The 26868-nt window shown below is 49.0% G+C and overlaps 3 protein-coding genes across 3 annotated transcripts in view; 1 reads left to right on the top strand and 2 right to left on the bottom strand.

Annotated features, from left to right (window-relative positions):
• The window catches only part of WDR90 (WD repeat domain 90), a 36551-nt gene extending 33166 nt beyond the window's left edge, over window positions 1–3385 (top strand). Inside the window, 4 exon segments of the mRNA XM_056866484.1 lie at window positions 342–485; window positions 1180–1299; window positions 2217–2301; window positions 3225–3385. Coding sequence (XP_056722462.1) covers window positions 342–485; window positions 1180–1299; window positions 2217–2301; window positions 3225–3385 — 510 coding nt within the window.
• Window positions 3386–6409: 3024 nt separating this feature from the next.
• Window positions 6410–12825, bottom strand: NAGPA (N-acetylglucosamine-1-phosphodiester alpha-N-acetylglucosaminidase). Its single transcript, XM_056866593.1, has 8 exons — window positions 12326–12825; window positions 10879–11018; window positions 10440–10548; window positions 9719–9847; window positions 8694–8902; window positions 7912–7959; window positions 6997–7048; window positions 6410–6602 (listed from the first exon to the last, which is right to left on the bottom strand). Exons 1-8 carry the CDS (start codon window positions 12823–12825, stop codon window positions 6410–6412), a joined length of 1380 nt encoding a protein of 459 aa, XP_056722571.1.
• A 5937-nt stretch (window positions 12826–18762) lies between these two features.
• Window positions 18763–25295, bottom strand: C21H16orf89 (chromosome 21 C16orf89 homolog). Its single transcript, XM_056866594.1, has 8 exons — window positions 25121–25295; window positions 24052–24201; window positions 22876–23026; window positions 22145–22262; window positions 21430–21565; window positions 20449–20553; window positions 19829–19915; window positions 18763–18833 (listed from the first exon to the last, which is right to left on the bottom strand). The coding sequence occupies exons 1-8, from the start codon at window positions 25293–25295 to the stop codon at window positions 18763–18765; spliced, it is 993 nt and encodes a 330-aa protein (XP_056722572.1).
• Between the last annotated feature and the right edge of the window lie 1573 nt (window positions 25296–26868).

The raw sequence follows: 26868 nt of genomic DNA on the forward strand, positions 1-26868 counted from the left end.
GATTCCAGTGTCGAACAACTCTTACTGTAAAATTTTTTTCCTAATATCCAGCCGGTACCTTTCCGCCTGCAATTTAAACCCATTATTGCAAGTCCTATCCTCTGCTGCCAACAGGAACAGCTCCCTGCCCTCCTCTTGGTGACAGCCAAATACTTCAAGAATGCCCCTCAACCTCCTCTTCTCCAGACTGAACATTCCCAAGTCTCTCAGCCTTTCCTCGTAGGACTTGGTTTCCAGGCCTCTGATCATCCTTGTTGCTCTCCTTTGCACCTGCTCCATTCTGTCCACGTCCTTTTTGAAATGAATGACTTGTGTCATTCCGCTTTGGTGTTCCCTTCCAGCACGCTGAACTCGGGGTGGAAGGCGACGATTTGTGGCTGGCCGCGAGTGCCGACCGGCGCGTGAGCATCTGGGTCTCGGATTGGATGAAGGACAAGTGCGAACTCTTTGACTGGCTGACCTTCCCAGCTCCTGCAGGTCCCGAGGTGAGACCGTCTTTCGGACGTGCAGTCTCAACTTCCTCAGAGCCATCAGTAATGCTCTTTGGTTGGGAGATGGGGAAGGGGTGTCGCTTCATATCTTACTGGCCAAAATCATGCTGGCGGTCCGATCTTGAAAAGGTAAGCGGAGCAAGTTCAGCGTCCACTCTTTCCCCCCTTGGCCTTTGTCGAAGGAACGTTGGAGAAGCTGCCGGCTGTGTACAATTCAGGCTATCTAGGGAACTGTTCGAACTAGGGACGTACGGTGATCCCGAGCGAGGGGCTTTCAAGGCGAGAGATGAGCCGAGGCGGTTTGCCATGGCCTTCCTCTGCAGAGTCTTCCTTGGGGGGTCTCCCTTCCAAGAACTGATCTTCTGAGATGTGACGAGATCAGGCTGTCCCACGCCGACTTCCTTTAGTTAATTATTAAGGTTTATATCTGGCTTTCTACTTTAAAAAAGTATGCCAGACGACTTTTGTTGACACTTAGGAACTTAGAAGGGGTGCTAGGTGGGGCTGTCCAGTTTTGAAGAAGAAGTACACCCCCCCCCCACACACACACATAAACAGAGGCAGAAATCCTCATGACTAAATGATTCCAGTTTAGTAGACCGTGTGCTGGCCTATTCAGATTTGAGCAGCTAATTCCCATCTCGCCCTGTCCCTGGTAATGATTCCTTTTTTGCTTTTTTTCTTCCAGGTCCCTCAGCCTCTGCCCCCCAGCCTGGCAGCCTTTTGCCCTTGGGACAAGAGCACGGTCGTTTATTCGGGCTTCGGGCTGCAGAAAGAAATCCTTTTCTACAGTCTGCCGCAGAAACAGGTGCCTTCCCTTGCTCGATAGCGCTCATCTAAGGACTCACGCAGCCTGTCCGCGATGGCGCTGAACCAGCCAGACTTCACGAATGTTGCCGGCTGAATTGCGGACGGTGGCTGACCATGGGCAAATCAGCACCTCTGCTTTTTTGCTCTCATTTCCCTGTCTGTAAACGTGAACGTTTATTTATTTCATTTTTAACATTTTTCTTAATTAACAACCAAAAACTTGTTTGAAAACAGCACTCCTCCTCCTGCAGTCTGGCATAGTGCATTTGACCACTGGCCCCTTCTGATGCGTCTGCAATGTCCGTTTGGCAGAGTTTGCACTCGTAGCCTTCGGCCAGGCCGCTGTTCTGCCCTCTGCAGGATGCTGGTCGGCATGGTGTAGTGGTTAAGAGTGGTGGACTCTAATCTGGTGAACTGGGTTGGTTCCCCCACTCCTCCACATGAAGCCAGCTGGGGGACCTTGGGTAGTCACAGCTCTCTTAGATCTCTGTCAGCCCCACCTACCTCACAGGGTGTCTGTTGTGGGGAGGGGAAGGGAAGGAGATTGTAAGCTGGTTTGATTCTTCCTTAAGTGGTAGAGAAAGTCGGCATATCAAAACCAACTCTTCTCCTTTATTTGTCCCTCTGGGAGCCAGTTTACATAATTTCTGCCTGCTTCTAGGCAAACCTGATGTCATACGTTCTTGGCGTTCAGACGGGTCTTAACATGGGCAGGCCATTTCTCCCCTTCCAGTACAGGCACCGAGAACCTGATGCTCACATCCCTTCTTGTTGTGTCTCGGGATGAAAATACAAGCAACGTGTCGCCCTTCCTGTCTTGCTAACGACGTGCTTCCTATGCGAAACATAATGTGGACATGGGCTCTCTGTTCTGAGCGTCTAACGTCTTGGGATCTGTCTTTTCCCTGTGCGCAGGTGATCGAGAAGGTCCCATTGCCTTACTTTGCCACGGCGCTGAGCTTGTCTCCCGCCGCCTGCATCATAGCCGTTGGCTTCAGTGGTGAGTGTGGAGTTCTCAGGAGGTTCAGAGCTCACCTGTAGCCAGAGCTGGGCTTAGAAGACTATATGTTGGAAGGCAGACCTGGATAGAGTGTAAACTGGCAGCACCTGATGTCGTGCCTCATTTCTCCAGCAGAGGGCAGTGGGGCATCAGGCATTGGACTTCCAAGGGATTTGATAGGGCCTGATCTTTTACCCAGACACGAACACATGAAGCTGCCTTCTACTGAATCAGACCCTCGGTCCATCAAAGTCAGCATTGTCTGCCCAGACCGGCAGCGGCTCTCCAGGGTCTCAGGCAGAGGTCTTTTCACATCACCTACTTGCCCAGTCCCTTTAACTGGAGATGCCGGGAATTGAACCGGGGACCTTCTTCATGTCGAGCAGATGCTCTATCACTGAGCCACAGCCCCTCCCCAAGCCCCTGTTTGTGGCCATAAGGATGAGAAACTGGCTTATTCATGAAAACAGAAAGCGGTAATGTGTGGTAGTTAACAGAGAGTGTGGGGAGAAGAGCTTGGAAATTTGTCACTTTCAAAAGTGGGCTGCTAAAGACAGAGAAGTGGTCGTTGCTCTTGATGTAGGCTTGTTGTTGCCCTTGGCTGGAAGAAAAAGATGCCAAAAGGTGTACATTAAGCTTGCAGATCAGTATAGTGTGTTACATGCAGCCTGGCTTGTTTGCAGGAGCTGATCAGAGGACTCTTCAGGGGGCTCGGTTTTGTCTGCCAGCCCCTCATCGCTTCACTGGCCAAAGGGCTGATGATCTCTGACTTGGGGACCTCCAAAATCCCAATGTTTGGTAGCCCTGGCTGAGATTCTCCGGACGCTCAGCTCTGTGTCCCGTGCATGCTCCCATGTCACCGCAGCTAACAGCCCTACTGTAACACGTGCTGTTTAATTTTTATCCCTTTGCTTCTCCCTCAGAGCGCGTGCTGAGGCTGATTGACCGCACGGCAAAGACTGAACAAGACCACCCGGGGCACGACGATGCCGTCGCCCTCTGCAGATTCACCCCGTCAGGGAACCGCCTCTTCACCACGTCCTATAATGAGATCTTGGTGTGGGAAGTCCTGAACGGATGCTAAGAAAAGCTGCCTTCTGGCCCAGGGCCGGGCAGAGGAGGACTCAGCCGCCATACCGCTACCTCGTGGGACTGGAAACCAGAAGTCAAAATGTCAGTTGCCAGCAGGGCCCCGGGGGCTGAGACGTTGCAGCGGACAGAACTGGGAGGAGCTGGCATCTTGGCATCTGACTTTAGATGTTGAGGATGGAAGAGGTGTGCAGTGTGGCTAATAGCTAGCACATAAAGAGACTAGGAGCGAACTTGGGGTGTGGAAGGAGGGAGGTGTCCTCTGGACTTTTGTGTCCAATATTCCGTTCTCTGGTTGCTGGGAGGCGTGACCCTTCCTTGTTTTAGGGGGCAGCGCTAGATTCTGCCACTTCTCTTTCTTTTCCCAGAATCTTGGCTTTGCCCATGTCACATCGCTCAAGGACAGGGGCTGGCGTTTTGCATGCCCCTTCCACTCGGCTTTCCCTGGATTTTACAGAGACAGCTTCCCCTCTGCATTTAATCTGATTCAGGGACAAGAACCGAGGTAGTTTTTAGCTGAACTTTTCATTGATTGGGGCAGGGGCCTTCCTCTGCCACCGTGTTTTTTTAAAAATATACTGACAGCTTGCTAAACCAATCCAAGGCCTGGCTGTCCCCCACTGGCCCGTTCATAGCCTTCCACCTCCTATCAGAGAAAAGGAGCGGGTTTGATATCCAACCAGACTTTGGGAATCTCAATTGAGAAATGCAGAAGGGCACGGGAGATGGTATACTAGTCGGTTCAGGACGCTTGATGGTTGGCATTGATGGGTGTCTGGACACAAATATGTAAGTGCATTAATGTACATTCCTCTACAGTAGGTTCCTCTTTCCTTCCTCGTCCTTTGCCATACTAACTTTTGACTTTACAGCTGTGTCTTAGTGAGAGAGTCTGCTGATGGTAAGCGCACCTGAAAAGAGTCCAGCTCTTTGTCTCCAAACGGCTGTATTTTCTCAGCTACGGCAGTAAATTATACAAAAACTCTCCCCGCCCCCCACGAAAAACCCACAAACTTAGATAACCAGATGAAGGGAATAGATTGAGAATACAAATTTGCCCTGTGTTTTCTTTTTAAACGGTTGCTTTTATACGAAGAATGTTTTTAATGGTCTGTCAATGAAGAAACTAGAATATTTTTTATACTCTGCATTTGCAAGCACAATCCCAGTTTCGGTTTTCGAATGCAGGCGATAACTGAGCTCCAGTTTCCTCTTGGGGCACAGGGCTGGTAATTGGGAAGAACCAGTCACTAATATCAAAGCACATTTATATTTTGTTGACTTGTGATTTTCATAGCAAACATAGATGCCGCTGTGCTTGAGTTGAATTAGGCTCCTAATAAATGGGTGTTCTTTTATATTTTGAGCCTGTGAATTTTTCATTCAGCGCTCTATGGGAATAAATTGTTGTGAACCTCTCTTCCTTTATTGTATGAACTCAAGCTGGGAAAAACTCCCTGCATTTGCCATTTCTAAAAGGGAAATACCCAGCCCTGGATGGCCTGATTATGGAAGCTAAGCAGGGGTCAGCCCTGGCTAGTACTTAGATGGGAAACTACCAAGGTGAGGACGCCCACAGGCAGCTTCCTTGGGCAGAGGCCTTGTACCCGGTTTGGTAATGGGAATTCTGCCCTGCGGCTGGGCTAAACAAGGCCGCCCCAAACCTTCAAGCAGTTCTTTGACAGACCTTGGGTTTCTTCCGAAGATATAAACAGTGGTTATGGAGAAAGGTCTTGTTGCATATGGCATGGGAGCAGAGAATAATCTCTTTACAGGCACCCCAAAGATTGAAGCCAGTGCAACAATTTTTTTTTTTTAAAAACCCCACTCTTTTAATTGGCTTTAGGACTCAGCCATCGACTTTAAAAGAAAGCGAAACCACCTGTTGGTGCACGGAATGATTTTCACAACGCGAGAGGGGAAAAAGCATCCATTTAATATACAAAAGTCAGTTCTCACACCCGTTGTGAACGCCAAGTTTGTTCAAGTCGTCCCTTAATATTCTACAGATAGCAAAACAAATTCCTAACCACTCGCCCCTTGGGAGACGGAGCTGCTTTCGGTCTTTGGCGGCCGATACAAAAAGAGGGGGTGTGGCACCCAAAGGGTTTCGTCTTCCGGCTCAGATGAAGCTCTGTTTTCAAAATAAGTCCATTGTCAGGTCGCTCGCTCTTCAAAAATACTTACGCCTTTTAAAATATATTATTTTTTTAAAAAAATCCAACAATGAGATACATTCATAAGGTTCACTCTGATAGCGGAAGGAAGAGTCCAAAGTAGAAGTCATGACATGGGAAAGCCCTTTCCTTTTTGGCTGTTGGCATTCTCATTCCTTCCCTCAGTGGGACAGGCTTCCTCGGGAGGTGGTGAGCCTCTCCTTCCCCGGAGGTTTTTAAGAAGAGGCTAAATGCCCATCTGTCAGCAGTGCTGATTCTATGACCTTAGGCAGATCATGAGAGGGAGGGCATTTTGGCCACCTTCTGGGCATGGAGTAGGGGGTCACTGGGGGTGGAGGAGGTAGTTGTAAATGTCCTGCCTAGTGCAGGGGGTTGGACTAAATGACCCTGGTGCTCCCAACTCTATGATTCTAACCCACCATTCCCTGTGGCTCTTCAAAGATCATTTGGACTACTCAGCTCTGCTTGCAGGCAGAATTCTGTAAACATTATTAAACAGGCACGTCTGTTCTAATCCTGCAAGGAACTTGGTAGATTAACACCAAAATACAAAACCTTCACCTCCCCTCACCAAATATGTTAACAGACTGCAAAATGCCAGATTTCCCTCCTCCCCCAAGGGTGCTGGATTTCCCACCTCAGCAGCCCAGGTGTCTTGGGTCCACCAGGGAATTGCCCGGGCTCCATTCCCCAGCAGAGGCATCCTTGTCAAGGCAGCAGGTTCCCCCCGCCCCCTGCGCAAACAGGCCAGGTTAATAAAAAGAGAAGCCAGTTTCTGCGTTCAAACAGATCTCTGGGAAATGCCTGCCCACCCAGGAACACAGAAGCCTTCAGACCTACAATCAGATCAGTTCGACCGTCTCTGGCTGATCGGGGTCACGCTCCTCTGCTGCGTCCTCTTCATTCTTCCATGCTGCCATTGTGTAAGTATGGCCAGATTCCCCGTTTATTTCCTCCAGGGGCTGATAAGTGTACTTGCGACGATTCTGTTGTCCCTTGGACTGGCAGAAGAAGAATTTGGCATTTCCAATGGCACTAAGCAGAAGCAGAAGGGCCAAGACCGATGTTATGCCGATCCAGGTTTTCCTAGAACCAAACCAAACATAAGCATCATGCTTTGGAGACAGAGAAGTCACCGGCTGCCCTAGCTAAGCTGGGGGGAAGGGGCACATTTCCAGCTGAGGCTTTAAACTGAATAATGAAGACAAAAATAATAATCTCTCAACAGAGAACTCCCACAGCTCTTTCATCACGCTAATGTCTGTATGCATGTCTAGTGAGACCTGGGCCCTGCAGGATTTAGCTCAGTTCCGCAGGGCCTGTAAGAGGGAGCCGTTCTGCCAGGCATACGGTTGAGGCAGCAACGGGTCCATCAATAAACTGGCCTCCCTCTTCCTCCTCCATCAGCAAAATGCAAGCCCACACTTACTCTGTGAAAAGGAACTCCGAGTTACGACCAGCCTTTGGGTGGCACAGGGCATCTGGAAAAGAAAGGCAGAGGTGTGACTCGGTGGGAAGAGCCCATTGACCTGTGCAGGTGAGCAGAAAGGCAAAATTCCAAGGTGGTGGTAGGTGGTGGTAGATTGGAATAGTTGGGGCAAAGGGCAGCATCTCTCTCTGTCTCGGGGACTCCGTCTCTCGGGAACTGTCCGTCTCAATCCCTCTCTGCCTCTCTCTCTTGGGGTCTGTGTCCCTCATTCTGTCTCAGAATCTTTGTCTCGCCCTACAATCCCCTCCCCAGAAGTCAGTTTCTAGACTTCCTGACTTGTAAAGGTAGGGCCAAAAAGCATGTGGCTTGTGTCTGGTTAGATCTCTGGAGCTACCTGATCATCGGGTAGGAAGAAGGACAGGGGGGATTTCTGCATCAGCATCCCTCCATCGAGGACTAGTGGGGATCCTGGAGGTTTTTTGCCTTCCTCTGGGCACAGAGCAGGGGTCACGGGGAAGTGTGTGGGGAGGTAGTTGTGAATTTCCTGCATTGTGCAGAGGGTTGGACTAGATGACCCCTGAGGTACCTTCCAGCTCTACGTTTCTATGCACTGAAAGTCCCAGGCCAGAACCTTTGTTCCTCCAGCTCTGCCTCTTTCATCCGAGCCACTGTGCATAGAAGTATGGCTCTATCATAAAGCACCACCCATGCCACACAAATAAAGGCATTTTCTTGTTTGCTTGGATTGCAGGTTGTAAAATCCAGCATCTCTCAGCAGCCTTGTCGACGTCACGCCAGGCTGGAAGCTGCGCTAGACTGAAGGGGGCACGGGACAAGCGGGCCCGTGGCCGAAGGAGGTGAAATTGTGGCCTGGGGTATTTCCCGTCAAGATTGCGAATGGAGAAACTCTGTCACCTTGGCTGCAATTGGGGTCCTTCCAGCCGTCATCCGAGAGGCACCCCGCTGTAGGAGGTAAAGAAAGAGGAAACAGTCCATATTAGTGAGGTCAGGGTTTAGGAGGGGCATGTTAGTAGGATTGGGGCACTTGGAAATTCATGCACCTTAACAAAAACCGGAATTTGGGGTTCCCGTCTGATGCGTTGCCGCTTCTTCACACGAACGCTGTGTTCCTGCCTCAAGCTGGCAACAACTACTGCGCTTTGTAAAAGAAAACGTGGACGCTATAAATAGGCACCCTCTTCTGAAACGGTGCCATCGGGGGGGTTGCTATTAGCAATGTGCTTTCTCGAGCCCCGTGTTCTGTACCAAGTCTTCAAACTGGCATAGCTGCTGCCAGCAACGTGCTTTTTTTAAACCCGGTGCTCTACCGAGGTGCCCAACTGCTAATAGCAATGCACTTTTTTGAGACATCGACCCCCTGAGTTGGGATGCCTCCCTATCCTGTGTTCTTCAGGTCACCTAGAGTTAATTATTTAAAGCACTGAACACATGAAGCTGCTTTATGACGCATCAGAGCCTTGGTCCATCAGGGCCAGTATTGTCTACTCAGACTGGCGGCGGCTCTCCAGGGTCCCAAGCTGAGGTCTTTCACATCACCTCCTACCTGATCCTTTGAGCCGGAAGTGGCGGGGATCGAACCTGGGCCCTTCCGCAGGCCGAGCAGATGCTCCACCACTGAGCCACAACCCTTCCCCACTCCTGCCTTGCGCACGGGACAGCACCTCCGTCAGACTCACCCTCTGTACACGTTCCATGAGGAGTGCAGTTTGAAGGGCCGCAGTCCAAGATGTCGCAGGCGGGACCTTTCCAGTAAGCTCCGCTGCATTGGCATTCCCCGAGCACACATTTGCCGTGGCCGCTGCAGTCTTGCGGGTGACACGACGGCTCATGGACGCACATGACGGTTGAAATCTGGCGAGGGCAGCGCCACATGGGGTCAGGCTGGCTGTGGAGAGAGAGGAGAGCCACCCCCACTGCTGTTAATTCACTGTCCGCTGCAAACATGTTTGGCAGGTGAACGTTCTGTGTTCGAGAGCTGCGATCACTGGCAGCGCATCGGGTGTGTTTGCCTCGATTCCGTCTGACTCGGGAGAGTGGCAGAACCACTCTGGGGCAACACAGAGGCATCGGGTCGGAGTTTAATTCCCTTCTGCCTTATGGGCACTTCTGCATCTGTGTGGTAGGTGAAACCAGTTCTCCTAGTCATGGTAATTTATGTGTCTGTATGTAGGGGAGTGGGTACTAATCCCATAGGGCTGTTCAAAAGTGTGCTTGCACCAAATAACCGAGATAACAAAGGTATGCACCTAATATAAGCCTTAAAAAATACAGTGTTTGCTTACAGTCACTGGCTGACTAATTTGCTCTCCTGTTTTTTAATTCAATTTTCTATCGAGTGGCATATGGCAACAACAGATCTGTTGGGGTGGTGGTGAATGTGTACGCACTTGTTTATTTACCTAATTTATACCCTCACCTTCCTCCCCAATATGAACGCCAAGCGGCCGACGTCGTTCTCCTCCATTTTATCCTCACAACAACCCCACAAGGTGGGTTAGGTGGAGGGTATGGCTGGCCCAAGGTCCCCCAACAAACTCCCATGGCAGACTAGAGATTCAAACCTGGGTCTCCCAAGATCCTAATCCAGCCCTAACCATGAGGCCACAATGAAATGCAGCTTTTTGCGCCGGGTGGTTTGAATATACAACCAGTACAAGGTACAGCCAACATAGGCTACAGCTTTCCTCTGGCAAACACCTACCAGTGATCAGAGGGGTAATTTGCAAGAGTCCCGTTTAAGACGAGGGTGGCCGACCCCCCACCGTCCAGGTTGATCGCGTTGACGACTCCGTGCTCCTTCAGAAAATCGGCCATTTCCCAGAGGCTGAGGCTGCGCGGCGAAGGATGGAGGAAGTTAGGCCCAGAACTGAGCCCAGCAAAATAACCATTGCAAGGGTGCACCGAAAGAACTTGGAAGCATTTCCCCCTCTGCATTCCTCTGTGTGAATTTGAGTTCCTAGCACCGCTCTTGCAAGCTGCCTGATCAGGATCACCATTCTACTACTGGGCTACAGGTTAAGATTTTTGGTTTTGATCCAGTCCAGGCTAAGCCCCTGTTATGGGTACAGCTGAGCGTGATAGGCAGCTTGGTGCAGTGGTTAAAGGCTCCCACACTGAGATCGGGGAGACTTAGGGACAAATCCCCACGGGGCTAGGAAGCCAGGTTGCCAACCTCCAGGTGAAGCCGGGCATTCTCGTGGAATTACGACTGATCTCCGGACTAGAGATCAGTTCCCCTGGAGAAAATGGCTACTTTGGAGGGTAGACTCCAAGGCATATACCCCCCCTCCCCAAACTCCGCCCTCCCCAGGCTGCACCCCAAACCTCCAGGAATTTCTCAATCCAGAATTGGCAACCGTAGAGGATAAAAATGCACTCAATCAATATTTGGGTGGGGGTCCTAACACTCTACACAGCCTTACCCCCTTCCGCCTGTCTGGCCATCCACGTGAACAAGGACCAAGTGGCCCTCTTTGTTGTGACCTACGGCTGTCCTGGCGGAAATGGTGTTGATGAACGTGTCAAAAGGCCCTGCCGGGGGAAGAAGGGCAGGTGAGGGAGAAAAACAATTTTTTTTAATTTTGCTTGGCAAAACTCTCTCCTGAAGTCCTCAAACTCATTTTTCAAACACCCAACTTGAAAACTCACACCATGCATTTTAACCCACACATTTTGCATTGACCTGAAGTCTGTGGAAAGAAATGCCAGACTGCGCGGAGCTGCCCTAGACTGAATCAGACCATCCGTCCATCAAGGTCAGTCTTGTCTTCTCAGACTGGCAGCAGCTCTCCTGGGTCTCTTCCCAGTGCTCTTTTCCAGCTCCAACCCCCTTTGGCGGAGACTGCGGCATCAGGCCCTTACCTGTGTTCTGTGTCTTACTGCATTCCACAGCTCGGCTCTGGTTCACGTAAACTTTGCCGTCCCGCAGCAGCCAAACTACCCCGCTCACCAGCTGAACGAAATGGTTCTCCTTCGCTAAGACCTCCTCTTCGGAAAGATAGCTGTGAGAGGCGAGAAAGAAGGAAGGGTGAGCTGTTTCCCGGCGTCTGCCCCCTCTCAGTCTGCCGATCAGGTGAATGGCGTGTGTTTCATACTCTGGTGTTCAATTGCAAGCTGCCTTGGGCAGGATTCTCAAGATGCCGCAGGGAAATATTCTCAATAAATAGAATAAATATATGGGGCTGAGTAATCTATCTGTTGATAGATTATTTATAGTCTCTTTCCTCACTGAAACTCAAGGCAGGCACATGAACACATGAAGCTGCCTTCTACTGAATCAGACCCTTGGTTCATCAAAGTCAGTATTGTCTACTCAGACCGGCAGCGGCTCTCCAGGGTCTCAGGCAGAGGTCTTTCCCATCACCTTTTTTTTAGCTGGAGATGCCGGGGATTGAACCTGGGACCTTCTGCGTGCCAAGCAGATGGTTTATCACTGAGCCACAGCCCCTCCCCAATGAGGGCAGGTGTAAGCCAGGGAACTCACCAACACCTTTTATGGTGCCTGCCAAATATTTTTAGGAAGTGGGTGGGGCCAGGCAGTGCTTTTGCCCAGCAAGGCTTCTGATTGACCACTGCAGATTCGATTGGCTGCGCATAGTCTTTTCTCCTTACAACTGGAGAACATCTGGAGTAAAATTCCCTTTAAAACCTTAGACGGTCTGGGACCTTCATATCTACGGGACCGCCTCTCCTGATATGTTCCCCAGAGAATGCTAAGATCGTCAAACCCTAATTTACCGGTGGTCCCCAGCCCAAGGAGCGTCCAGCTGGCCTCGATCAGGAAGAGGGTTTTTTCCACCCTGGTCCCTGCCTGGTGGAATAGTCTCTCTAATGAGTCCAGGGCCCTGTGGGACCTTATGGAGTTCCGCAGGGCCTGCAAATCAGAATGATTCTGCTAGGCTTATGGTTGAGGCCAGCTATGGTTTCTTTATTAATGCTGGCCTCCCTATCCTACTCCACCTGGCCTGGAAAGTTTCCATTCCATTTGCGGTCACTGCATTTTATTTGAGCTACCACAGGTCCCACTGTGGCCTTATATTGCAAGCCATGCACCACTGGAATATCTGATGTTATATTTTATTATCTTAGAAGGCCATTTTAACTAATTGCTTTTACGTGGCTATGACATTTTATTGTATATCTATTATTTTGTGAGCCGCCCTGAGCCTGGCATCTGCCAGGGAGGATGGGCGGGCTATAAGTCCAATAAACAAACAAACCAATAAATAAAACCTCCAGGGAAGCAGGGTAAAATGGCATCCAACTAGCCACCCTAGATGCAAGGAGGAGAAAAACTGGAAAGGCTTACCCAAAGACCAGCGTGCCATCTTGCCGGATGCCAAACTGAGCATTCTGCAGCCCTCTAGAGGTCTGTACCAGCTGCCCGTCGCTCACAACGTTCCCAAGGCACTCCCCGGTGTCCATGTCAAAATAGCCCCCGTTCTGGGCCACGAGGCACTTCCCGAGCCTGGCGGTCTCTTCCACAGTGGCCCTCGAGCGGTTCCGGCACCCTCCTGGCCCACCGGGCTCTAACACGGAGAGCGTTCTTAAAGGGTCCCTCGCGATGGTGAAATGCCCATACACAGGTCTCCGGTTCTGCCCCGTGGGAGGGATGTAGGAAACAAATGCACGGGTGACGGCCAGCGGGCTGACGCTGCTGTTGTCCCCCGGCCAGGATTCGTGCGTCGTGTTGCCGTGGGCGAGAAGCTGACAGTCTCTGGCGTGCCGGTGGCGTTGCTGGGGACCGTGTCGGGAAGGAGGATACGGCAGCAAGAGGTCATCGTTCAACGAATTCCTGGAAGCGACCATGTTTCGGCAGTCAGTAAGACAGTCTGACGTAAATGGGCACCTGTTCATGAAGCTGCCTCGCCCCCTTTGGTTCATGCGGCTCTGCAGGGCCGACGCAAACTGGCGTTGGCTTCCTGGTCTTCCCCAGTTCCTGTTACCTGATATTGTTTACCTGGAGGTGTTGAGGACTGCACCTGGGACCGTCTGTGTACAAAGCATCAGCTTAGGGTTGCCAACTTTAGGTTGGCAAACTCCTGGGGATTTGGGGTGGAGCCTAGAGAGGGTGGGGCTTGGGAAGGGGTGGGTATAATACCCAATAGCCCACCCTCCAAAGCAGCCATTTCTTCAGGGGAACTGATGCCCGTAGCCAGGGGAACTGATGTCTGTAGTGTTTCAGGGGAACTGATCTTTGTAGCATGGAGATCAGTTGTAATCCAGGCCCTACATGGCGGTTGGCCACCCTCGCCCCGATCCATTCCCAGGCAATTTCAAAGGGACTACCAAGGCTTTACTGTAACTATCATGAAATATATCGCAGCAAACAGGTTTAAAAAGGACTTCCCCAAATCAAAGATATCCTTACGGAAGGTACAACAAACGATACTCGACTGAGGGGGTTTGTGTTTCTTTAACAGTATTTATTTTATGTATTGAATTTATTTATAGTCCGTTTTTCCCAATGGGACCCAAGGTGGATTATACAGTATAAGTCAATACGATGAACAGGATTGGACATCCCATAAACAAAGCAATAGGATTTGTGAAATTACAGTCTGATCTTTGGTGTGTGTGGGGCTAAATTGTTTGGCCAAACTGTACTGTTTTATGCCGGGTTTGACGGGTCACCTTTTGTTGCATTAAGGCCTGAAAATTCAGATGCTGACATATGTTGCAGCGTTGATTTATTCCCCACTTTGATTTGCTTTACTGACATTATTTTTTTTTAAAAGGCCCCTGCATCTCCTCGCGACCCCACCACCTCATTCTGCTTATGTGGACAAGGCCAAAGAGTACGGGGCCACTCACACACTCTCAGCCTAGCCTACCTTACAGGGTTGTTGTGAGGATAACGACGCAAGCCGCTTTGGGTTGCCATTCAGGAGAAAGAGGGGATACAAATAAAATAGTTTAATTTTCTACTTGCAGGGAGTACTTAGGGGACTTCATTTTTTTTTTTAAAGGCCCCTGCATCTCCTTGCAACCCTGGCGCCTCAGTCTGCTTATGTGGATAATGTTGTGGTAAACGGGGGTTCGGGGGGGAGAGAGACCCAAAGACCATTGTTTCAAGAAACAGTTATTTATTTGGAGCAGCTGCGACCCAGAGGCCCGAATGGGCAGAAATCTGAGTCCCGATTGTACTGAGGGAGAGAGATTTATCCAAATTCAAGATATGACAACCCATCAACATTCAGGGTAAAGCGGATAGCACTACAGACATAGAGGCGGCAGTAAAGGAACAGTTTCACCCAGTTCTTGTTATGCTTTACTGTAACCCTCCGTGACTCTTGCCCCAATTACTACAGACATAGACCCACAGAGATATCCTGCCCACCAACAAGCTATTCCCTTGCTGTCCTAATACATTTCAGTACATTTTACAGAAAGGAAAAGAGATTATTACAAATTGCTAAATCAGTGGATCTTCCATCGTCAGGGGAAGTCTACCTTGCTGTGTCAGTAAGGCCAAAGAGTATGGGCCAGTCCCACACTCAGCCTAGCCTACCTTACAAGGTTGTTGTGAGGATAACGACGCAAGCCTCTTTCAGGAGAAAGAGGGGGGGTACAAATAAAATAAATGGGAGGGGGCAGGGGTGTGGGGGGAGGAAAACAGAGTTATTGCCATGGGGGGGTGTCGTTTGCAAAAGCCCCTCCCCTCGATCTGGGCACTCACCGGCCGACCTCTCTGCCCCGCGCCCCCGAGGAACAGCAGAGGCACCAAAGGGAGAAAGCGGCCAGAGCCCCCAGCAGGTGGTCCATGGAGGCCGCCACATTGAGCCTGCCGCGTGGTCACATGACCTCACTGGCGCCCGGTCACATGACGGCTCCCCCCGCCGCTCGCCTGCCGAAGCCGCCGGTGGGTTGTGCAGGCTTGCGGCGTTACACCGAGCTCTGCTTTTTTCTTTTCTATGGGATGAGCTTAAAAGGAAGGACAAGATTGCATTGTTTTATGGGCTTAAAAGGATTTTTTTATGAGCTTAAAAGGAAGGACAAGATTGCATTTTTTATGGGATGAGCTTAAAAGGAAAGACAAGATGCTCATGAGCTTTCATGAGCCACAGCTCACGTCTTCAGATACCAAAGAAGTGGTATCTGAAGAAGTGTGCTATGGCTCACGAAAGCTCCTACCCTACCAGAAAATATTTTTTGTGAAGTCTTTAAGGTGCTACTGGACTCTGGCCCTTTTCTACTAGTTCAGCCTGGGTTTGTCATTTAACTTGCAGCCATTCTTCCTCCAGAAAAAGGCTGCTTGTTCTCCACGAAGAGCCTCAGCTGCAGGCTTCCTTTTGGCTTCTGCACCCTGGGCTGGGCTGGGCTGGGGGTGTTGTCTGGGTCTTCTCCGGACGCCTTCTGGACCCCCAGCGATGGGGACTGCCTGCCCCAGCACCCACTGCCAGGCCTGGGACGCCCTTAACAGGACTTTGCAACCGTTGCCTGCACTGGGGATGCCGAGGAGAGAATCACTGGGGAAGGGGGACCCCATTTCCTGGAGGGATCCCCTCCCTCTTTGAAACTCTGGGGAACTCTCCGAGGAGACAAGTGGGGAAGAGCCGGTGGTGGTGGGAGCGTAGAAAAGGTGGGGAGGGACCCACATGGGGGCGACTAGACTTCACTGCCTGTTTGGGAGTCGGCTCCCCCCGCAAAAGCTCCTCGCCCCCCTCTCCGGTCTTAGCCAGGCAGCCTCTTCCTTTCACCCCCCCCCCAAACGGCAGCACCACCTTTCCCTGTCCTAGCCCAGGACGCCACTCAGACGTCGGGGGACCTCTCCGCTCCTCTTTGGCGTAAATTTCCCCTTGGGAGCCTTTGCAGGCGGCGGCGCCGTCGGCGGAAGCCGGAAGTCAAAGTTACAATCATTTTCCTTGCCTCTTTGGCCTAAAATCGCCCTTGGGAGCCTTTGCAGGCGGGGCCGCCGTCGACGGAGACCGGAAGTCAAGGTTGCAATCACCTTCCTTGCCTCTTTGCCGAAGGCAAAGGCTCCCAAGGGCGATTTTAGGCCAAAGAGGCAAGGAAGGTGATTGCAACCTTGACTTCAGATCTCTGCCGAAGGCAAAGGCTCCCAAGGGCGATTTTAGGCCAGAGATCTGAAGTCAAGGTTGCAATCACCTTCCTTGCCTCTTTGGCCTAAAATCCCCCTTGGGAGCCTTTTCGAAGCGGCGCTGCTTTCGGCGGAAACCGGAACATGTTACAGCCAACTCAGTCCTATTTGTCACCTGGACCGGAAACGTTACATGGAATCGTTACCCCGTTCTGTAGTTCCCGACTGCTCTGTGACCGGAAGCGGTTACAGCCAATGCTGTGCCCAGACTGTGACCGGAAGTGTTTCACGCATTTCCTTCCCCGTTCTGTAGTCTTCCCCTTGGCTCGGTGACCGGAAGCGCAACAACCAATGAGGCCCCCTATACATGGTTGACCGGAAGTGCTGCGCAGATTTCTTTCCCCGTTCTGTAGTCTTCCTCTGCCTGGGGTTGTTACACCCCAAAGTTGCAATCACTTTCTGCATCTCTTTGGCTTAAAATCTCCCTTGGGAGCTTTCGTGGGTGGCGTCGACGGAGACCGGAAGTTAAGGTTGCAATCACCTTCTGCTTCTCTTTGGCCTAAAATCGCCCTTGGGATTTTACAGCCGACGCTGTCCTGTTTGTCACATGACCGGAAGCGTAACAAAGAATCAATTCCCCGTTCTGTAGTTCCCAACCGCTCTGTGACCGAAAGTGTTACAGCCGATACGGTCCCTAAAAAACGCGACCGGAAGTGTTACACAAAAAGCTCCCAAGGGCGATTTTAGGCCAAAGAGAAGCAGAAGGTGATTGCAAACTTGACTTCCGGTCTCCGCTGACTGTGCCGCCGCCTCCGAAGACTCCCGAGGAACAGATTGCGCCACCGTCGGCGGAGACCGGAAGTTAAGGTTGCAATCACCTTCTGCTTCTCTTTGGCCCAAAATCGCCCTTGGGAGCTTTCGGGGGGGCGTCGACCGAGACCGGAAGTCAGGGTTGCAATCACCTTCTGCTTCTCTTTGGCCCAAAATCGCCCTTGGGATTTTACAGCCAACGCCGTCCTGTTTGTCACATGACCGGAAGCGTAACACAGAATGAATTCCCCGTTCTGTAGTTCCCAACCGCTCTATGACCGGAAGTGTTACAGCTGATACGGTCCCTAAAGAACGCGACCGGAAGTGTTACACAATTTTCTTTCCTCGTTCTGTAGTCTTCCCCGGCCCGCTGCCAGAAGTGTAACAACCAATGAGGTCCCCTATACATGGTTGACCGGAAGTGCCGCGCAGATTCCTTTCCCCGTTCTGTAATCTTCCCCGGCCCGATGCCGGAAGTGTAGCAACCAATTAGGTCCCCTATACATGGTTGACCGGAAGTGCCGCGCAGATTCCTTTCCCCGTTCTGTAATCTTCCCCGGCCCGATGCCGGAAGTGTAGCAACCAATTAGGTCCCCTATACATGGTTGACCGGAAGTGCCGCGCAGATTCCTTTCCCCGTTCTGTAATCTTCCCCGGCCCGATGCCGGAAGTGTAGCAACCAATTAGGTCCCCTATACGTGATTGACCGGAAGTGCCGCGCAGATTCCTTTCCCCGTTCTGTAATCTTCCCCGGCCCGATGCCGGAAGTGTAGCAACCAATTAGGTCCCCTATATGTGGTTGACCGGAAGTGCCGCGCAGATTCCTTTCCCCGTTCTGTAGTCTTCCCCGGCCCGATGCCGGAAGTGTAGCAACCAATTAGGTCCCCTATACGTGATTGACCGGAAGTGCCGCGCAGATTCCTTTCCCCGTTCTGTAATCTTCCCCGGCCCGATGCCGGAAGTGTAGCAACCAATTAGGTCCCCTATATGTGGTTGACCGGAAGTGCCGCGCAGATTCCTTTCCCCGTTCTGTAGTCTTCCCCGGCCCGGTGTTGTTACGCTTCTGGACGCCGAGCCGGGGTGGGAAAGACTCCAGAGCGGGGGCAACAATCTCACATAACATTTGCGGTCTCTTTTCTCTCCCGGGGGGCCTCATTTCCGGTCACCAGGTGGGGTGGGGGAAAGATTACGGAACGGTGAAAGATTCCACCTGGGTGGAAGTCAGGCAAAGGGCTCCCCTTCGGCTCCCTGAAGGCACGCAAGAGGAGGGAAAATAGTGTATAATTTGTATTGTGAAATCTTGAAAGCCTGGGACCAGCAATGGCAGGAAGGTGAGTTCGTGGTCAATCACTGTTGTAATGATAGGTCTGTCTTATTGTAGCAAGTTTAAGAATGCCTACTCTCTTTATTTCTTATGATTAGAAACTGTTTGTGAGCAAAGTTACAGAAGGCAAACTATTAGTCGTCCCTTGACTGAAATTTGGCAAAGCCATTGGGGGCCAGACCCAGATATCAATGCATCAGGGACAGGTTTGGCCCCAAGGCTGCCAGTTGTCTACCCTGGGGACTCTATAATGCAAACAGAAACATCTTTGTTCATAATAGCTTTAAGGAACTCCAGTGGGCTTATTTTTTGCCACTTTCTGTGGCCCCCCAGAGCGAGCCAAGCAGTCCCTTGGTTGCTGCTATGAAAAGCATTCCACATCATTAAAAGTTAACTGTGGATAGAAGGCTCTGCAGAACTTTGAAACAAGGTGCCCAGGGGGCTTTATTATTGCTTTGTTATTGACAATCACATCCTTTTAAAAAAGAAGACAATTAGGAAACACTCAACAATCTGCCCATCGTGATTCATCTGGGTGACTTCCGGACACGTGTTCACGGCTGCGGAACCATCAGAAACCATAGTGAAGGAATCCCCCAAGGGTGGCCACAGCCACGCCCGTGTTGTGAGAGGAACATCCATCTGCACAGAAAAAAACCCCACCTTAGTATCAAAGTGGGAGTCATGATTTGTCCCTTTCCGCAAGCGAGCCAGCGTGGTGTAGTGGTTAAGAGCAGTGGTTTGGAGCGGTGGAGTCTGATCTGGAGACCCAGGTTTGATTCCCCACTCCTCCACTTGAGTGGCGGAGGCTAATCTGGTGAACTGGATGTGTTTCCCCACTCCTCCGCATGAAGCCAGCTGGGTGACCTTGGGCAAGTCACAGCTCTCTTAGAGCTCTCTCAGTCCCACCTACCTCACAGGGTGTCTGTTTGGAGGGGAAAGGAAGGTGATTGAAGGTTTGAGTCTCCCTTAAGTGGTAGAGAAAGTCGGCATATAAAAACCAACTCTTATTATTGTTATTTTTTGGGTGAGACCTCAAATATTGTATCATGGAGGTTTCTCCCCCCCCTAATAAAAGTGTTATTTTACAGGATATAAAAATAAGGAGTCTGTCAGGTCAAAAGTCAAGTGGCCCCTACTGCCTCTTATTATCCTATGACAGAATTTCACTTTTCAGATTGGGTGTCTTCAGAAGGACACGCTGCGATCAGCAGTTAAAAAACTGCTTTTTGTGATTCAAAGAATTCAACGCAAACTTACCCAGCAGAGGTAAGTTTCAAATTGCCATACAAGATTAAGAGAATTTCCGGGTCAGGCCAGATATCTGCATTAAGGGCTCTTCATCATAGATCAGGTGGTTTAACCCCCCCAAGACAGTTTTTAAAGATTTTTTGGGGGGGGAAATGTACAATGCAATCCTATGCGCTCTGATTCAGAAGTGTGCCTTGTCAAAACGACCCACCAATGCTGTGACTTCATGAGATTACCTCATACCCATTATAAAAAAACAAACAAACAAAAACAAAACACTCATCTGGCATGTTAGGGAGGTATGCTTGATTTTCACTGGAAGATTGTCAGTTCATGTATACATTCACTCACACGCGCATCCACGCATCACCAAGCAACAGACTTACTTTTAAGGATTTTCTCTTGTCTCTTAACTCTTTTTAATCCCTGGCTGTGTTCTCCAGAAGTCTGGTTGGGGGACTGAAATCGGTCACCTGAAAGAAAGCCATGTGCTTGGAAGCCCATACTATGTTTATTCATTTAGAAAATTTATATCCCACATTCCTTTTAATCCCCCCAATATTAATAAAATAGCGCTTTGGCCAACTAACAACTAAGATAGCAGAACAGGAATTCAAAATGACAAAACAGGGGAGGGGCCGTGGCTCAGTGGTAGAGCATCTGCTTGGCGTGCAGAAGGCCCCAGGTTCAATCCCCGGCATCTCCAGTTAAAGGGACTAGGCAAGTAGGCGATGTGAAAGACCCCTGCCTGAGACCCTGGAGAGCCACTGCCGGTCTGAGTAGACAATACTGATTTTGATGGACCAAGGGCCTGATTCAGTAGAAGGCAACTTCATGTGTTCAGGAATTCAAAATAACAAATATGGATAATTGGAGACCAAAACTTAGCATGCATCAATCCAGACACTTAAAAAATATTAATTATACCTGTCAACGCTATTTCAAATATCAATTTTTGTTCCCCTGTTTATTTTGTTCAATAAATCAAGCAAGGGTTTTCACTTACCGTACATCCAAAAACACCCCTCTCCTGGCTTCTGCCAGTTAAGAATGATCTTCAGCCATTGAGGCTGGTAGAAGTCAGAGAACCCAGCCATGCCACAGAGCAAAACTAAACCGGAGAAAAGAAAATCCGTCTGTGATGGTGACAATTCAACACTGACGTTATCAGGAGAGCATTCAGTATTACATGTAGCTTCATCCTGTCCGGCCTGCGAGCAGATCTTTCCCCCAAGTTGAGATTGTTTAAATCTGGGGTCTGCTGCAGGAGGAGGAGCCACATAAACACAGGAAGCCCAAGTGCAGGGGAGAACAGGTGTCAATAAAAAATACACCAGGAAAGAGGGATGAGAGATGATAAAAGAAACACTATGATGGTGGCGGCTGCTAAAACAATGTTATTTTAATCTGCATAGCTGAACAGATCTCCTGTGGCCAATCAGTAGGGTTGCCAGGTCCCTCTTCACCACCAGCGGGAGGTTTTTGAGGCGGAGCCTGAGGAGGGCAGGGTTTGGAGAGGGGAGGGACTTCAACGCCATAGAGTCCAATTGCCAGAGCGGCCATTTTCTCCAGGTGAACTGATCTCTATCAGCTGGAGATTAGTTGTAATAGCAGGAGATCTCCAGCTAGTACCTGGAGGCTGGCAACCCTACCAATCTGGGTATGACCCCCTGCTGGGTATGACCCCCCCCCCCAACTGGTGCATCCCATTTTCTAAAAACACTTGGTGGGCCCCGGTCTACAGCGCTGCTGCCTGTATCCACTGAAAGGTATGTACTCCACCTCTGAGCCAGTCTCAAGTTGGATCTGCCGCCTCGGGTTTTTTTTTTATCTATTTCATTCATCGTCTGCCTTTCTGACAGACTCAAGGCGGATGACCCAATAACAAACTACACAATCCGAGCAGGATCAGCAGTGCAGGACATGGTGGGGATTGAACCGGGGACCTGTGCTTGCTCCCTTTCCGCTCTGGTGAGGGATTGCTTACTGTTCTCCACAAAGAGGTCTCCAATGGTATTCAAGCGGTCTTGTTTTCCTGCGTCGATATTGATTTCCTTCATGGAGGAGCAGAAGACATTCTTGTAATACGAGGTATCAAGGAACAAAGAATCCGAGCATCCTTTCTAGAGAAGGAAGTTGGGTGTGTGTGGAAGAAAACAAGAGACTGTTCTATTCTGTTATGGGGCACCATTGTATTTATGCACATATCGCTGGCCAAGAAGCAAACCATTTCATTAAATGACAGTGTGATGTTTTCCCTAGAGATTAACACGAAGCTTCTTCGGTAAAGCCAATGCTTTGAGACTTGAAAAGTTTCCAACTTTCATGACTCATCTTTTGAGTGTGAAGCTTTGCAGGAAAATGTGGGAGATTAAAACAGGAGTAAGAAAGGCAAAGGGCCAATAATTTTGGGCTGGGAAAGTTATGTCTACTTCGAGAAGAAAGCGCTGAAACTTTTCTATACATTTCACTGTGGACATAAGGGTTTTCAAGACAAAGAAAAGAGGCTAGGGTTTGGATTCTGGATTTGAAAACTCAGATTCAAGTCCAGTTAACATCTTAGAGACCAACATGGCTACCCTCTAAAAGCATCTTCATGGATTAGAAAACATTTTGAGCAGAACTTTGGACTCTTCTCCCCCCTCCCACCAACTAGACTTGCATCCCTACCACGTTAGCAAAACACAAAGTCAACTCCTTACTATGTCTGCAAACAGGAAATAGAAAAGTTGGTGTGACAGCGAATATCCTGAGCAGTCAAGCTTGGTCATAACGCCTGGGCAGTAATCAGGGACGAAGCACGGTTCCTCACCATCTCCCCTGCAAAGGATGATAGATCTGATGACAAATGAGGGTCAGACTCTAAGCCCGCATTTGGGGTATCGGACCAGAGATGAGTCCATGTCCCCTACTCTATTTCTTTTTATATAGATTCATATTTCTGCCAATGGTTTCAGTATTCTGCTTTTCACTGTCGCTTTTGTAGATTTGTTTGTAAGATTTGTTTGTGAGGTCCCTCCCCTCCAAACCCCACCCTCCGCAGGCTTTATCCCCAAAATCTCCAGGTATTTCCCAACCCAGAACTGGCAACCCTAGTGGTAGAGCAACTGCTTGGCGTGCAGAAGATCCCAGGTTCAATTCTTAGCCCCTCCAGTTAAAAGGATCAGGTAATAAGTAATATGAAAGACCTCTACATGACACTGGAGAGCCGCTGCCAATCACAGTAGACAATACTGACTTTGGCAGACCAATAGTCTGACTCATTATAAGACAGCTTCAGGTCTCCATGATACTTTATAGATCTGTTCGTCCAGAGCCAACAGAGGATCAAAAGAAACAAGGGTGGACATAATGGCAAACAGTATTTCTCTCAAGTTTCCAGACAACCTAACCACGAAGCTAAGTCCAAGTAGGGAAACAGTAAAAATCCTACCATGTTCCTAGCAAATGCGAGATGCAAGAATCACTTATACTTCCATTGAGGCAGCCTGAGCCGTTCTTCAGGGAGGATGCAAGAGAAGGGTTGGTCTGGATCCACTGACGAGGAATCTTCCAAAAACCTGGGCCTAAAGCGGGGGCAAACTCTGCAAGGAAATTGGGGGAAAGACAAAGGATGGAAACCTTTCTCTTGCCCTTTCTGCCTGCTATTTATTGATGCCAACATTAGGACATTCGTTTAATTTGATCCCTTATGAAAACTTAGGTAGCCCCGTGGTGCAGAGCGGTAAGCTGCAGTACTGCGGTCCAAGCTCTGCTCATGACCTGAGTTCGATCCCGACGGAAGTCAGTTTCAGGTAGCTGGCTCAGGGTCGACTCAGCCTTCCATCCTTCTGAGGTCGGTCAAACGAGTAGCCAGCTTGCTGGGGGTAAAGGGAAGATGACTGGGGAAGGCACTGGCAAACCACCCTGTAAACTGTCTGACTAGTAAACGTCCGGATGGGACGTCACCCCATTGGTCAGGAATGACCTGGTGCTTGCACAGGGGATCTTTACTTTTATGAAAATTTACTGTCTTCTTCTTTGCCTGCTCAAGACAAAATGAAAGGTCTTTACAAACTTATGAACAAAAGCACTTTAAACCAGGGGCCGTCACCGTGTGAATTAATTTTGCAGGCTCCGAAGAACTTCCATTTGGAATCTCTTTGCCTTAATCAATTCCCAAAATTATACACACTAGTGCTGTATCAGTATTATGTAAACAAAAGGCAGCACATGGGCTCAAAACGAATAAATTCTCTATCATATAGTAAATATTATAAGCACTATAGTGATAAGAATAAGAATAAGAAAAAGTTTTGAAACTCAAACTATATGGTAGAGAATTTATTCATTTTGAGCCCATGTGCTGCCTTTTGTTTATTTAATCAATTCCCAGGCTGGGCTCCAAGCCCTTTGCATGATATGGATTTGCCCCCCATTGACTAATGAGATAAACCTCCAGATGGTGGCTGGAGATCTCCTAGGATTAAATCAGGAATTATGGTTGTGTGGCCCTAGCAACTAGTATTTGGAAGGACTAGATATTTGAAGACAGCTATTTAAACACGTTTAGAAATGCTTTCAAAGTTCTTAAAATGAAGAGAAGGCTTTCGCAAACATTTGCCCTCACTTCTGTAGTAATTTGGTGTATTCTGCTCCAACGCGCACTCTGCTTTGTCAATCAACGTCGACAACGTCTTCTCCAGGTGTACCACACGTTTGCGCGAGGACTGTAATCCAGGCTGCGATTCCCATTTCTCCAAGACTCCATTCAAATAGGCTGGAAGTTTGCAAAGAGACAGAGAACATTTGTTGACCCTGTGGGGTCGAAATCTTTGAAATTTAAATAAGATGCAAAAAAGGGGCCATGAAGACTGAGAAGGATGAGAACGAGTCAGGGTTGCCGACCTTCAGGTGTGGTCTGGAGACTTCCCAGAATTACAACTGATCCCCAGAGGACTACGATCAGTTCTCTTGGAGAAAATGGCTGCTTTGGAGGGCGGACTCTATGGCATTACTTATGTCTCAGCCTGAACCCTTATCTATAATATGGGTTGGGCTCAAAGGAACCCTTTGTCACAAAAGGCATCTTCTGTTCATGGATGGTTCTAGTTTAGCATAGACTTAAAGTCTGCAATGCAGTTATTAAGATATAGAAGAGCTTCACTCTGGCTGTCTCCGAACATGGAGGCACCACTTAGTCAATGTGATACATTTGTCTATCTGTCTGTCTATTATCTACCTAAACTGAGAAAACAATTTAAAACTTGAAACATCTGAAGTGAGATCCTTGGACTGGTCATAGAAGAAGAAGAGTTGGTTTTTATACCCCGCTTTTCTCTAAGGATGTCAAAGCAGCTTACAATCACCTTCCCTTCCTCTCCCCACAACAGACACTTTGTGAGGTAGGTGGGGCTGAGAGAGTTTGGAGAGAACTGGGACTAGCCCAAGGTCACCCAGCAGGCTTCATGTGGAGGAGTGGGGAACCAACCTGATGCACCAGATTAGAGTCCCCCACTCATGTGGAGGAGTGGGGAATCAAACCTGGTTCTCCAGATTAGAGTCCACCACTCTTAACCACTACACCACGCTGGCTCTCAAGTTTGAGAGCAGATTAGTGAAGTCAAGCTTGTACATGGAAGGAGCCTCTTTAAACAGACCAGAGGCTGAATTAATTTCCAGAATAGCTGTTACAGTACCTTGCAATAAGCGATATCCCAGCACGGCATCCACATTCATGTCATTGTATGAGTCTCTAAAGAAGAGAGTGGCTTTCTCCAATGCAGAAAGGATGGTAGCTCTCATGTCCTTCTCAGATCTGGACTGAGTTGGGTTAAGAAGGAAGACCAATAGCTGGAACATAAGGATCTGCATCTTGGCTTTGCCTACGATGTACCCTTGTGTTCTTTGCAGTTCATGTGTGGTGCAACTGGGAATCTTCCTGCTATGACCCCTTCCACAGTCTGTTTTCTAAGCAAACATCCATCCTGGACAGAGCCAAAACACCATAAACATACCTCCTGTGTTTTCTTTCCATTGTGCCCACAGGCTACTTTTCATAAGATTCTTTTCAACGTCCTCTCCTTCCTGTTGAAACTGGAAGTTTGGGTTTGGTTTCCAGTTCTTTAAAGGCAGAGTGAACTTCAAGAGCTAAAGCATTAAAACAAAACAAAAGATAATCACCAATCTTAAAGCAGCAATACGCACAATAGTCAAGATATTACTAATTGCCATCAGAAGGGGGGAAATGAAAACACCACGGAGCTTGGAAAATAAGTCCTGGAAAGTCAACAAATTATAGGAGAAAGCGTTCAAAGTTGGGGTGCCAACTCTGAAAAGGCCCTGCTCCTTTTCACTGTTCTCACTTCCAAAAGGGAACATAACTTGGCTTTAGATGAAGATTTTAACAGAGGCAGGCATGTCGAGAAATGTGTTTACTCAGCAATAAATCTCTCCATGCTCAAAGGAGATTACTTCCAGGTTATAGGGCTGAAACTGTAGCCATTTGCTACCGTACATCCAAATAATCAAGGAAGGCACCACTTATGTGAAAGAATGCCATTTATATCCCAACCAGTTTTGGGCAGAGACGGCTATTATAATAACATCATTGTGATTTTAGCAATATTGCCAATAACAACATTATTAATACAAGGATTATAAATCCCATTATTAACATTTATTCCTAACTGGCACTAATATAATATTTTCAATATTTATTTACTTCATTTATACCCCCCCTTTCTCCCAGGTGGGGACCGAAAGAGGCCATTACAACTAGGTTTGCCAACCTCCAGGCACTAGCTGGAGATCTCCTGCTATTACAACTGATCTCCAGCCGATAGAGATCAGTTCCACTGGAGGCAATGGCCGCTTTGGTCATTGGACTCTATGGCATTGAAGTCCCTCCCCCCAAACCCCGCCCGCCTCAGGCTCCACCCCCCCAAAAAAAACCCTCCCGCCGGTGGCGAAGAGGAACCTGGCAACCCTATATAATTTTATGCCAGTACAGCACTAATATCAAAATATAGTTGTATTATTAGACTATATTAATAATAGTTATATTATTAATATAACGATGTTATTGTAGAATAATATAGTTATATTATATTATTAATATAATATTATTGATATAATATTATTAATATATTATTAATATAACTACATTATTAATATAGTTGTATTGTTAACTTAAAACATAAGTTTTAAGTCAATTATAGCATGCAATAAGAAACAAGCCCCTCCCCTTCATGCTGAGCCTATCGCCGCCTTCTGGACCGCACGCCTATACACAGAGAAGGGCGGAGAAGCCGTTCCGCGCGCACTTCCGCCCTCCGAGCCTCGCCCTGGATCCAACATGGCGGCCGGGGTGACAAGGGCCTATCCCTCCCATCGCCCCTCCCACCCTCCCCCGCGCGGCTGTGTCACGTGGCGCTTCTTCCGCAAG

This window comes from Euleptes europaea, chromosome 21 (assembly GCF_029931775.1).
Source record: "Euleptes europaea isolate rEulEur1 chromosome 21, rEulEur1.hap1, whole genome shotgun sequence".
NCBI classification, from domain to species: domain Eukaryota; kingdom Metazoa; phylum Chordata; class Lepidosauria; order Squamata; family Sphaerodactylidae; genus Euleptes; species Euleptes europaea.